The sequence below is a fragment of the Rhinolophus sinicus genome, chromosome X, assembly GCF_036562045.2.
Source record: "Rhinolophus sinicus isolate RSC01 chromosome X, ASM3656204v1, whole genome shotgun sequence".
In the NCBI taxonomy this organism is placed as follows: domain Eukaryota; kingdom Metazoa; phylum Chordata; class Mammalia; order Chiroptera; family Rhinolophidae; genus Rhinolophus; species Rhinolophus sinicus.
Genome location: NC_133768.1, coordinates 6,225,906 through 6,239,882, shown reverse-complemented (window position 1 = coordinate 6,239,882; position 13,977 = coordinate 6,225,906). Strand labels below are relative to the sequence as shown.

Here is a 13,977-nt window from a genome sequence, read left to right as displayed (position 1 = left end):
AGTGGAGATGTGAAGGACGAAGCAATGTTTGGCCAGGTGACTGACAGGCTCATCAGATATTTATGGAGTGTGTACAGTGACCGAGAGGCAGGGGGAGGGAGCTGCTGGCAGAAAGAATGTCACGTGCAAAGGCCCTGGGGCAGAAACATGTGCTGACCTTGAAGGACCAGTAGGGGGCATTGTGAGAAAAGTTCAGAAACTCCAATGACAGACGTATACATGGAAGGTGCAAAGGGTAAGACACCATCAAATGGTGGGGTGCTTTCACCCTAATACTGGTGCCTGGCTTTGGTAAAGTGTTGTGGCATTTGTGATAACGCTAAACATCGCGACGTTAGCAGTTGAGCACCTGGTATATTGGCTCAGGAATCTGTGAGCTTCTCGCAGTAAGAACCAGGCCAGAAGCTCCTGGGCACCAAAATGAAAGTGGGGTTTTAAGCATGACGTACGGAGGTCTTAAACTGCTGATGTTCAGTTGGACAAGAGTTTGCACGAATGCTATAAACAGCACCTGGGAATAAGCTGTAATGTCATCTTGTATTCCAGTTTTTGTTACTGTGCGGGCGGTTCGTCGCTGAATGAGGTCATTATTTTCCTAAAATCACTGTGGCATTTTCTCACAGATATCTACCCCCGGCCAAAACCACCACCACCTCGTCCACCGCCTGGCCATTCCGACAACACTGGAGGTGAGAGTGGGGACTGTTCGTACAATTTCATTCTTGTTTTATGGCTGAGTAATAGGCCATTGTATGTATGTACCATCTCTTTATCCAGCCATCCATGGATTGGGTGCTTAGGTTGCTTCCATTACTTGGCTATTGTGATGCTACAATGAACATGGGGACGTATGCATATGTCTTTTCAAATTAGTTGTTGGATTTCTTCGGATAAATACTCAGGAGTGGAATTGCTGGGCCATAAGGTAGTTCAATTTTTAGCTTGTTTAAAAAAAAGTTTAATTATTTTTTTCAATTACAATTGACGTTCAATATGATATTAGTTTCAGGTGTACAGCGTAGTGGTTAGACATTTATATAATGTATGCAGTGATCCCCCCAATAAGTCTACTGCCCACCTGATACCACACACAGTTATTACAATAATATTATTGACTATATTCCCTGTGCTGTACTTTACATCCCCGTGACTATTTTTATAACTGCCAATTTGTACTTTCTAATCCCTTCCCTTTTTCACGCAACCCCCAACCCCCTCACTTAATTTTAAAAAACTTTTACAATTGAGGGGAAATCCGCGTGTTGTGAAATGAACCACTACAGAGGGAATGATTGAGTAGGGGTGAGTGTCCGAGTCCCCACAAACTTTGTACAAGAAGTTTGTGAACTGGACACAAGTCAGAAGACCGCTCGGGACAGAGACGCTGGCCCTCAAAATGAATGGATCACAATAGTTGCACGGCGTGAGCAAACATCTGAACAATGGGTGCTGGGGGATAAAGCTAAGATACGCTGGGTACCCTGATGTCCACTTGCTTTTCTCATGTAACTTCCTGGGTTGTCTCGAGATGTTTGGACATCACGTTCCTAGGGTCCAAAATACTCCCGGTCAAGTCCAACCAGACAACCTTCAGATATGTCTGCAGGCCACTCCCTGCCACCTCTGCAGGTCTTGGCTAGGGTGTCCCCATCTCCAAGGCCTTACCTCCTGTCCTAAACCCAGCCTGCAGGCCCTTCCCCACCCGGCCTTGCCTTTCTGTTTCCCAGCAGCTGGGCACTTTAACCTTTCTGATATGCAATGGCTTTTCCTTTTGTTTCCTTGAATTACAATGAAAGCCCCACGGGCATGGATTTTCGCCTTCTGTATGTTGATATCTTCCCCGAGCCAAAAATAATGTGTGGCTCATTCGTAGTCTGTTCTAGATAAAGAACAGATGCGTGAATGGCTGATTTCGGTGATGGGGGGTTTGCCCCTGACTTGGCTCAGCAGGGCACATCCCCTCAATTCTGTTGGCAGGAATGTTGTAAACAAGTCCCCCCCGCAAAAAAAATCATTTGTGATTCACATTCTCCGAAACGTTAGAAAGGGGTCGTCATCAAGGCTGTTCTCTGCTCCAAGACGTTTCAGGAGACACCCCTGTAAATGAAACAAAACAGACCTCTTGAGCTCTGCAGGGCCCATGCAGGCTGCACACACCCCCCACACCCCCGCTGATGTAGGCTGCTGGGGTACACGTGAGTGGCAGAGCAAGTTGGCACACCTGCTGTGTTTGTAACCAGCACGTCTGGACGCCGTCTGAGGCCAGTACATTCCAGGTGCACTTATAAATCCCTAAGCATTTAAATGAGCAGTTACTATGTGCCTGGTTCTCTGCACAGGCGTTCAGTGGTGGCCAAATGAACTGTGCCCCAGGCAGCCAGGTGTGGGGTCAGAGGGATACGTGGGTGGGTACCTATGGAAGCTGTGCAGGTCTTCTTAGCAGGGGGCTCAGGTGGGAATTGGCCAGCGGTGAGGGAATGACAGGAAAAAAGGACCCAGGGGTGATGGGCCACCTTTCTTTCCTGCATGAGCAGCATTTCCTTTTAAACTCAGATCCACAGGGGTGTGTAGTCCATCGGCCCTCCCAGGCTGACGGGTTCCCGCACGCTCTCCTCCCTGGCAGTTTCGTCCCTGGTGGCCCTGGCATCCTGGGAAGGGCCTGCCAGGTGGGCAGGGGGGCTCCCCAAGCTCCTTTACCGGCCCGCGTATCCCTCCCGCGGGCCTGGGTTGCATGATGGCTGTCTGGAGAGTGTTTGGGGAATGGCCCTGTGCTTCACCCCACAGGTTACTTCGGTGACGTGGACCACAGCGATGGCCGCTACCCGCCCAGGCCCAGGCCGCCAGCAGGTACGTGCGGGCTTCTCTGAGGGAGGGGGGAGGGTATCGCAGAGGCCGCGTCCCCAGCCTGGAAGCGCAATGAACGCCAGTGGAAAGTGGGGGTCCGGGGTGTCCCCGTCCAACCCTGCATCTGGGGGTGTGGGCCGTGCGTCTGTCCACTCTGGAGGTTTGTGACGTGGCTGAAACTGGCAGTGGCACAGATTGCATTGAAAAGTGGTGGTTGTGTGTCTACAAAGGCATGTGTGTGTCTGCGTGTATCTATGTATATGCATAGCATGTATACCTTTACACACACAGGTAAATAGATACCTTTAGATGTGTGTGTGCACACCTGTATAAATACGTATCTCTGCGTCTTTTTGTAAGCACTTATTTTTATTGTGGCATAACTGACACACAACATTGTATAAGTTTAAGTTGCACAAAGTGGGGATTTGACAACATTGTATATGTTGCACAAAGTGGGGATTTGACAACATTGTATACGTTGCACAAAGTGGGGATTTGACAACATTGTATACGTTGCACAAAGTGGGGATTTGACAACATTGTATAGTTGCACAAAGTGGGGATTTGACCATCTCACATAGTCACCAACTGTCTTTTTTGCAGTGGAACAATTACGATCTTGTCTCTAACTTTCTATCTATGGATATATACCTTTATATACATATATATCCTTATATAAATATGATATGGGTATGTATATGTGTGTGTTCATATATATATATACACATTCATATATGTACATATGTATATACCTTATATGTGTTCATATATAATAAGTAATATTATGTAACTAATATTTAGTAAAACAAGGTATATACATATGTATACGTATAATAATACATCTTGATATATATTTACATATCTTTATATATACATATACATCTTTATATGTGTATATGTATGCTTCTTTATATATGTATATTTCCACCTATATCTCTTTATTAATATATATACCTTTATAAAGACACACACTTATATATATGCACGTATATACTGCAGGTGCCAAAAAAATGTATACACATGACTTGTATTCATCTTTTGTTATCGGTATATATTGAGTACTACAATTTTAATATAGTTTTTTTCTTTTCTTAAAATGTGTCTACATTTTTTGGGCACCCTCTGTACTTATATAATTTATATGCATATATATACCTTTATATATGCACATATGTCTTTGTATATTACACATGTACTTTCATATACCCTATATATGCCTTTATATGTGTATATCTACCCATATGCATATATATATATATCTTCACACACACATGTATATGCATATATGCAACTTGTGTTGCACTTTTTCTCTGTAACTGGAATTTGAAAACCTGCATAGAATCCTTCAGACATAAATAAAAGTACAGGCTCCCGGGAGAGAGACGCATGCACTTCTGGGCTCCAGGCTGTAACATATGACGCTTTGGTTTCTTGTCTGTTCAGTTCTGCGATTTTACTTCAGAGGAAGCAAAGGACATGCCCCACACCTCGCCAAGACGCCTGTCTGTTATGTGCATAGGTGGTGCATTCACTCATCTGTTCTGCGATGTTTAGACGCAATAAATAAATAGCTTTGTCGTAAAGGTTATTACAGCGTGACGGGGAGAAAAATAAGATGCCTCGTGCTTCGTAAAGAACACTGATGCTTGGGACCATCCGCCCGACCCTCCTTCTCACAGGGGCAAATCTGTGTTTGGTCTGCGGTCCTGCTCAAATTTCCCTGAAGAAGGAGGATGTGGCTGCAGTGACTGGGGACCCTCAGGGTGCAGATGTGTCCCCTGGAGGCACAGAGGTCTCTGTAGGGCTACAGCTTCACAGGAGTTTCCCCCTGAGGAGCCATGACGTTGGGGTGGCACCATCAGTGTCCCCCAGTGGCCCTGCTCCTTGCCACCCTGGGGCATGCTTTGGGGTGCCTGTTAGGTGCGGTTGGTGCCATTACCGATGAGTCGGGTGACACCTGCTGGAACCCCACTTTGGGGCGTCCCTCAGTTCCTCCTTCTCTCCCACAGGTGGCGGCGGGGGCGGCGGCTACAATCCCGGTTATGACGGCTATGGAAACTCACACGGTACACCCCGCTCATGGGCCCCCCGGTGGGCAGTGGGGTTGGGGGGCATTTCCAGGGCTGCCAGCTGTGTGCCCCATAATCCCTTCTTCCTGGGTCTTGGCTGTTGGGGCTCTGTGTGCTGCTGTTCATCTCCTGAGCCCCCTGTGCTCTGGCCCTTTGCTTCTCCTCAATCCGCTCTCCAGGACCCCAGGTGCTGCCCTCGCACACCTTGATCCAGGTAGAAAGAAACAGAGCGATGGACGGCAAGACTCCTCTGATTGACACATACACTCTGTTACTGTCAGGTGTACAACATGATGATTTGATACTTGTATACATGACGAAATTGGTCTCCACAATATGGCTGGTGAAATCCATCACCGTACACAGTTACCAGGTTTTTGTCTTGTGGTGAGGACTTTTATGAACCACTGTCCTGGTGACTTTCAAATGTACAGTACATTATCGTAACTATATAGTATAATACAGTTTTAACTAAAGTCACCATGCTGGGCATTATATCCCCACGACTTATTTGTCTTATACTGGATGTTTGTACCTTTTGACTGCCTTCACCCACCAATCAATCTATGGATTGGTTTGTTTTTAAATTAAATTTATTGGGGTGACAATTGTTAGTAAAATTACATAGATTTCAGGTGTACAATTCTGTATTACATCATCTATAAATCCCCTTGTGTGTTCATCACCCAGAGTCAGTTCTCCTTCCATCACCATATATTCGATCCCCCTTACCCTCATCTCCCACCCCCCCCTTACCCTCTGGTAACCACTAAACTATTGTCTGTGTCTATGAGGTTTTGTTTTTTCATTTGTTTGTTTTGTTCCTTTGTTGTTTTCATTTTTATATCCTACATATGAGTGAAGTCATATGGTTCTCGACTTTTCTGTCAGACTTATTTCGCTTAGCATAATAATCTCAAGAGACATCCATGTTGTTGCAAATGGCAGTATTTCATCTTTTCTTATGGCAAAATAGTATTCCATTGTGTATCTATACCGCGTCTTCTTTATCCAATCATCTATGGAAGGACACTTTGGTTGTTTCCTGGATTGATTTTAAAGCATTGTCGTTGTTGCTGAATGTGGTCTCAGCAATCTTCTGACCTCTGACCTCTGAAACGGGAGTTATGATGGCTGCATTTTACAAAATGAAGGCCAGCATGATGCTCACACAGTTCACAGGTGGAAGGGTAGACATCTGTCACCCTCCATAGGTGGCACTGTCCCCATGCTTCTGTCCCCACAAGGTGGACATGCTCAGGAAGGGAGAGATAATGTCTGAAAAGCGATGGGTGCTCTGAAGAGCTATCTGCTTTAAACCCAACGTGCTAACGTGAAGTTCCCGACGTCGTGGGGACAAACGCACGGTCCATACTCCTCTAAATAGTCCTGTGGAGTGTTTTATCGTCAGACGCCCCACATCAGGACGTGTCGGCTTAGGGGAGCTTTCTCCCCACTCGTGCGTCTCTGAAGATGGTGCCTCCGTGTGGGTCCTTGGTAGAGTGCGTTCTTTTGTTCTTTGCCCGATTCATAAATCAGAGAGAAGTGACTCCTTTCGTAGCTTTCTTAGAGTCCTGCGAGGGTCTGCGTGGTTTCCCAGGACATGTCCGGTCTCTCATCACACTGCACCACGCCTTGGGGACCAGTTCCCGAGTCTGGCCTGGAGCTGTGCCAGCCTGTGAGTCAGCAGTCAGGTTGGCACCAGGGTTTTGGCTCAGGTGGCAGTTGAGTGAGTCACCCAGCTTCTGCCTTCCCGTGACAAAACGTGTTTGGCATGTTCCCTTCTCATGCAGAATGCCAGGGTTGGCCAGCCAGGAAGGGCGTGTCCTACGTCTGTTCTCCCTCCCGGAGGGTGATGTGGAGAAAAGGTTTCACTCATCTTTTCAGGAGCTGGCTTTCAATGGCCAGGTTTCTCTAATAGCCACTTAGGAATTTGCTTGGGCTGACATCACAAAGTACGCCAGACTGGGGGGCTTCAACAACACATATTTCTCTCTCCCGGTCCTGGAGGCTGGAGTCTGAGATCCAGGTGTCCCAGGGCGGGTCCCCCCTGAGGTCTCTCTCCTGGGCGTGTGGATGGCCGTCTGCTCCCCGTGTCCTCACATGGCCGTCCCTCTGTGTGTGTCTGTGTCCTAATCTCCTCTCCTTATAAGGACACAGTCCTATTGGGTCAGGGCCCACCCTAGTGACCTCATGTCACCTTAGTCCCCTCTTTACGACCCCTCTCCTAATACAGCCCCATCCTGAGGTCCTGGGGGTGAGGAACCCAACGTATACATTTGGGGAGGACACAGTTAAGCCCTTATGACACCCACATCCACTTGGAAGAGGCAGTATATTACATAACCCCCAATGTTAAAATAATACCCACATAAACGATTCCACTTCAAAACTAGCAAAATCAGCGCCAAGCGTTTTGTTTTTTAATAGATCTCAAATCGTTTTTCAAACATGGCTCTCCAGGCATAAGAAGAAAGCGTAGGCATACCTCCTTTTTCTCTGGCTGTGCTTCCCGCGTACCGTGCGTTTCCATCGCAGTCTCTTCCCGAGGGAGGGGGTGAGGGGGGGGTTCTTCTCGCGGCTCAGACAGCGCAGGCGCACACAGGCGGAATCCAGGCCCACTCCTGGGGGTTGCGCATTCAAGGAGCTTAAATCACCAGGTGCTGTCAGGGCTGGAGCAGGGCGGTCTCTGCGTGGTGAGGGGACCCCCGACCGTGGTGACTGTCCCCAGGGTGGACGCAGAGGAAAGCTTTGTAGCCTTGCACAGCCTCTTACTCTGGGTATGCTTCCTGTCTCACGGTGCCTCTTTGCGGGACGCCACCGAGACCTCCTGGGCTTTGGTTACCTTGCGTTTCATGCGCTCTTTCTGTCCTGCAGGCGGAGGGCGCTATCGACCCGGTTCAGGTGGATACAATCAGGGTAAAGGAATTCCGTCGTAAAAGCTGTGTGTGCAGACTCTCCCTGCGGGGAACTAACAGCCGCCTGGGCGCTGGTGGGAAGCTTGCGGTGTCTCCTGCGTGGGACTAACTGACCGCCTGGGTCTCCAATGTGTGTCCTAATTTGTCACCGAAGACCTATTTGGTGTTAGTTTGTGTGTGTATGTGTGCGCACATGTGTGTGCCTGGCCTGTCTGCACGAGCGTAGGTATGTCCACACATGTGCACGTGTGTTCACGTGTGTCCACACGTGTGTCCACATGTGTGCATATGTGTGTGCAGGTGTCTGCCTACGCGCATTGCAGCTCCACGCGCGAGAGTGGAAGCCTGACATGAGAGTTGCCTTCCCTTCTCCCTTCGCTGCCCCCCACGCAACGTATTGTCTAGGTCCCGCCTTCCTCGCGCTGACTGACAGTCCGTCCCGTGAGGACACAGATGCTTGTCTGTCCTGCTCCTCGCCGCGTCCCCACCCTCCCCACAGTGCCAGCAACGCAGGGCGTCGATAAGCTCTGCCGAATGCACAAGTGACTCTGCTTTTCCTCTTGCAGGTGCAGGAGGGTATTCAACCTACGGCCACCCACAAGGTAATCCTTGGGTGCCCCCCCTGCCCCCCACATTTAAGAATAGCTTGCCCACCACGTGGGAAAGGCCAGTGTAGGCCTGTGTCAATGTTTCAATCCAAAGATGCCCATTGCACTGATGTACGTCTGTATGGAAGCTCTGGAACAAAGCGTGTGCCCTTGGGGGGCAGCAGGTCCATGGGGCTCAGAGGACAGACGAGGATGGATGGTTCCCAGGCGGGAAGGTGCCTTGTTGCTTTGAGAGCAGAGCTGGGGTTCTCGGACCTGTCGCTTCCATTTCTTTGGCCACTGCCGCCCTGAATCCAAGAAAGAGGAGGAAGGAAGTCAGGGGGGACCCCTCCCGGAACCCCCCCAAAGTGCACTGCCAGCTCCACTGCAGGTCAAAGAACGGGGTGGGTGAGAGCAGAAGGGGACTTTTGCCGGGTGTTCCTGGAAGGACGGTCCCAGCCTCTTAGCATTTGGCGTTTATGTTGAAGATAAGAGGGGACCCGCCCACCCAACCAGGAGGTGACAGTGACCCGTCCGTTCTAAGGGATGAGAAAGGGGTTGAAGTGACTTTCCAGCACTAAGCCCCCTACATATGCAGAGTCTCAGTATCTGGGAACTTGTGGGTTGAACATTGTTTTTTTTTGCATGAGGAAACACTGTATGTCTACAAATCCATCCAATTTAAGCGCATTTTAGAAAAAACCATATTAGGAGACTTTTCTGTGCAAAGCTGTGCCTCAAAGGCCGTGGATGAGTAAGATGTGGTTAATTGGCTTAACTTAGGACAAAGACAGAATCATTTCCTAAAGCTTCCAGTTGTAATTCACTTTATTTTCCTTGAATATGAGAGAGGGGGATGTGGCCTTACATAAAGTTAGCGGTGTTCGCACCAGCTGTGCGATGGTTTTCTCAGACCGTCTTGCTTCCCATGATTCTTACAGGCAACACGGTGGCAAAAATCGTGTCTCCTATAGTCTCGGTCGTGGTGGTGACCCTGGTGGGGGCAGCGGTCAGCTATTTCCAACGCAACCGGAGGAGAAATTGTTTTCGGACAAACGGCAAGTTCCCCTGCATTTTTTTCTTCTAGTTGTAAAGCCTGGTCTAAAATGCATTCTGGCATCTTTCCCTACAAATGCTATTTCTGGATAAGCCCAATATAGACTGCCTTGCGTAACTAAGAAACTGATTTCAAGTTGGGACTGTGTCCTGAACACAGAGACACTGGAGAGAATCCAACGCCTGTGTTTTAAGAGTAGATGCTCGATTTTTTAATTAAATTTTTAAACGGTTTTCTGACCTGCAAGGTTTGGTTTAAGTTGCCAAAGGCCTTAAATAACAAATATAGACTGGAACATTAGAGCATGGAGGGGGGTGGGGTTCAGTTGCTTAGATTGTTTTGTTATTTCAGGGAAATTTTATTCACAGATGAGCCGGGGGGAAAATATTTGGGCGACACTGAAATGTTTGCACCCCAAAACAAGCAAACAGATGGGAGCGCTCAGTTACACATGTTTGTGGTGAATTTGGAGGCTGTGCCCACACTTTGGGACATGGCTGGGGGTCGCTGGGGCTTTCTGGTTCAGGCTGGGGTCCCGTGTCCCTGGTTTGGAGAATGCCCCTCCCTCCACTTCGGGCCCCCCCACCCCCCTGCACCCTGTTAGCCGTCCTTGGCCGCTGATTAGTGAATGCCCTGCGTTTTCTCGAAAGGGAAGGACAGAGGGGCGTCAGGGAAGTTTTACTGCAGAAACAGCAGCTCCGATTTTTCACTTGGGGTCTGGCAAGGTTTGGTCCTGACACCACCCACGTCTGAATCTGTCTGGGGTTTGGGTGTGGGGGGGCCCTCCATCCCCACGCTTCCTTTGTGTCGGCGGAGAAACAGAAGCTATTAAACAGAAGCTTATTCCAATGGTTTTATTATTTATTATTTTTTTATTTATTTGTGTGTTTATTTATGTATTTTAGTGGTGTTTTTTAGATTAGCAGTTCCTGAGACGTCAAAACCCTAAATCCTGCCCGTGGCCTCCCTCTGCTGGTGCATAGGGGGTACTGACCAGCAACCCGGCCCACATCGCAGCCGCCCCCAAAGAGGGAGGGGACAGAATTTATGAAAGCCCTGCTTCCTTTCCTGGCAACACGCCTTATCAGGACAGAGAAACTGCACGTGTGTGTCGGTTGCATGTTTGTCAGTGACTTGTAAACCTATGAGCTCAGGCCTGAGGCATTTATCTCAGCCCCAAAAATATAAAAGGGGGCGGGGGGAGGGTGCAGCAGCGCCAACAAATTCAGTCATCAACATAAACACTATTTGAGTGCAATATTTAAATAATAAGAATAATAAATTGGCAAACTGCAGCCTTCAGGCTTGCCACCTGTTCCTACAAATAAAGTTTTATTGGAACTGGGGGCCGGGTATAGGGTGAGGCGAGTGAGGCAGTGATTTACCCCAAGGGGGTTCATGTCAATGTTAGTTTTAACGAAAGCAATATAACAATATAGAGAGTTACTCAGTTTATTGAAGGTGTTCAAACCCGGTCACGGTCACGGTAAAAAAGATAACACATTTAACCTCAATCCATAGAGTTTTTCGTTCCCAGCGGTGACATTTTCTCTCTATTTCCCTTCCAGCACCAGAGAACGTCTGAGCACCTCAGGGTCACTTTGAGGAAAGTTGGGCCTGGGCAAGAACTCCGTTTCTCACTCCTTTGAACAGTTCCTTTCAATCTTGGCGTAATTCACCTCCCTCAAATGTTCTCTCTCCCGTTGGCAATAGATGTGCTGCCTCCCACAGAATCCTCAATTTGTTGGACGTGGTGCGTTTGTAAAGATTAGTTACACAGCCGGACATGCAGTGGTCGGAAGGGGCGGCCCCATCTCCTGGTTCCGTGGTCCATTTGGATGCAGAGGCTACGAGTCTGCTCTGGGAGATGAAGAACGCTGCTGGAGCTTCAAAGAGGTGGTGATAAGCGTCCTGAGCCATGCAACGTTCTTCACGTATGAGGGAAATCGTGAGACACGATACCCAGCGTTACAAGTGGGCACAAGGGATGCACGGCACTGGGGCTGATGGCAGGTCAGCTCCCCCTCATCTGCGTGCAACACTTTTATCACCTACAGGAAGGGAGGCTGGATGGGGGATTTTTAACTGCAGAATCGCTCGGGTTAAAACCATCTCGGTCACTCGGTGGGTCTGGGGATCGTTTTCCCTGTGAACTCTTAGGGTTTCAATGGTGTTTTTGTTTGTTTCTTTGTTTTGTTTTCTTGGAAACTATGGGACAGCCCTAGCGATTTGAAGGTGTTGCAGCTTTTGGTATTATTTTTAGTCTTTGATATTCTGTAGGTGCCAGTTCTTGAGGCAAGTGCATATGTGGCTTTCCTTGGCGTATACATTTTCTTTGTGCTGGACTAGAGAGACTTATATCCTCAGACATCTAGACATTCGCGTAGCTGTTTGCTTTTATTTTAATACTCCGTTCGGCGAGAGGAAAAGGGAAGGTGTGGGTGTATTGGAATAGCTTCATTCCACGACTATTCATGTTTACAGGACTTTCAGACTTTGCTGTAAGTCTCAGCACCAAAGGTGAGGACGTTTGTTGTAAACCAGAGCCCAGAGTCCCACACGTGCATGCTTTGTTCTCAGCACTAGGGATTGGGTGTTAGGTTTCCAGGGAGAGACAGTCAAAAGTACAAAGCATTCGAAAAAGAACTTAAAAGTGCTGGTGCCGGTGAGATGTGTCAGAACCGCATGTCTCACGTGATGGATTTACGTGGGGTTCGAGCAATTCGAAGACCGCCTGTGTGCCCTACATCACTGTGAACATTCTGTGATGTTTCTCAGCTCAGGTACAGGGGTCCTGTAACTGATGGAGTCTCGTGCCCCCTAAACGTGTTCCATATATATTTGTTCCAGTGTGAGTTTAAAACTTCTGTTTCAAAAGTCTGTGTTTACTGTACCTACACACACACATTCACACGTATAAATATATATGTGGAATTTAAACATTTTAATCGACAAATCCATCTGATTTCTGCAGCTGTCTTCAATAACTTTTCATCATTTAAAATAAACGTAAAACACAATGTTGGCGTGTCCTCGTTTCTAGATTTTGCACATAAAACTATGACACAGCAGTGGACAGGTGTAAAAATATCAGGCTACATAGTTTGGCATGTAGCCAGTACACACCCACCCTTCTCGGCTCGGTTGTGTGTCATTGGGGCTGTGTGTAACCGTGGGCACGAACTGTCGCTGAGGTTGTCTCTGCTCGGTCTCAACACACAGCAGATTGTCTGAGAACCAGAGGGGTGTCTTGCATTTCCCAACGGAAAAAAAAAAAAAAAATATATATATATATATATATATATATATTTTTTTTTTTTTTCGTCAGTACCACCTAGGATAAGATGGATTCGGACCGAATGGAATAAATATAGGCAGAGAATCATGGGATAAAAATTCACCCAGAGAAGAAAGAACGGTCAGTGGTCAACCTGGTTGAAATAAGCTTAGATGAAGATCCCTTGGGAATCTCTTTGCAGGGACTGACCAAAGCCAGCTGGAGACTGTTCTCATGCTCATAAAGAGGAGAAAAGTCAGAATGAAGGCCCGTCTCCCTGTGTGTCACAGAAGGAAATGATAACGTTGACGTGTGCTGGTCTGACAATTAAGTTCGCGAACTTGCTGCAACACTGTTGCTCACCTTTTTTGATATCAGAGGGATTATTTATTATGAATTTGTACCCACTGGACACACAGTTAACCAAGTTGACTATTTGGAAGTGCTGAAAAGGCTGCGTGAAAACGTTAGACGACCTGAACTTTTTGCCAGCAATTCACGGCTCTTGCATCACGACAATGCACCAGCTCACACGACACTGCCTGTGAGGGAGTTTTTAGCCAGTAAACAAATAACTGTATTGGAACACCCTCCCTACTCACCTGATCTGGCCCCCAATGACTTCTTCCTTTACCTGAAGATAAAGGAAATATTGAAAGGTAGATATTTTGATGACATTCAGGACATCGAGGGTAATACGACAACAGCTCTGATGGCCATTCCAGAAAAAGAGTTCCAACATTGCTTTGAAGGGTGGACGAGGTGCTGGCATCGGTGCATAGCTTCCCAAGGGGAGTCCTTCAAAGGTGACCATAGTGATATTCGGCAGTGAGATATGTAGCACTTTTTCTGGGATGAGTTTGTGAACATAATTGTCAAACCTTGTATAAAGTGACACTGGATCCCTCCCTGCTGGTCAGGCAAATATCTTCATGTAGAAATGGGGAGAAGCCAGAAATCTAACTTGAGAGAGGGGAGAGGAGGGAGACCCCCACGTCGCTTGCGTTTCATTTCTATTTTTCTACATACAGTTAGAAAGAACAACTTTCTTCCCCCAAGTATGAACTGCTGTAGGTACGTCTTTCCAGAAAGTGTGGCCCTGCTGATTTAATTCCGATTCCTGGAGCCGGAAGGTGAAATCACACGTGCGTGCACACACACACAATGGGACTGCTGTCCTTAAAAGGGGGGGGAATTTGGAGCCAGACAGCACACAAGGCAA

General features: G+C 47.7%; 1 protein-coding gene across 6 annotated transcripts in view; it reads left to right on the top strand.

The window, feature by feature from the left end:
* The window catches only part of XG (Xg glycoprotein (Xg blood group)), a 33,751-nt gene extending 21,253 nt beyond the window's left edge, over window positions 1-12,498 (top strand). For 4 of the 6 annotated variants that reach the window (XM_019717780.2, XM_019717778.2, XM_074324172.1 and 1 more), the window contains 7 exons: window positions 624-689; window positions 2,785-2,847; window positions 4,857-4,913; window positions 7,794-7,835; window positions 8,401-8,436; window positions 9,363-9,479; window positions 11,047-12,498. In XM_019717780.2, the coding sequence (XP_019573339.1) occupies window positions 624-689; window positions 2,785-2,847; window positions 4,857-4,913; window positions 7,794-7,835; window positions 8,401-8,436; window positions 9,363-9,479; window positions 11,047-11,063 (398 nt within the window). In that variant the 3' untranslated portion in view covers window positions 11,064-12,498. The remainder of the gene's footprint in view (window positions 1-623; window positions 690-2,784; window positions 2,848-4,856; window positions 4,914-7,793; window positions 7,836-8,400; window positions 8,437-9,362; window positions 9,480-11,046) is intronic. The other 2 variants (XM_019717779.2, XM_074324171.1) reach the window with 1 other exon arrangement.
* Window positions 12,499-13,977: the final 1,479 nt, after the last annotated feature.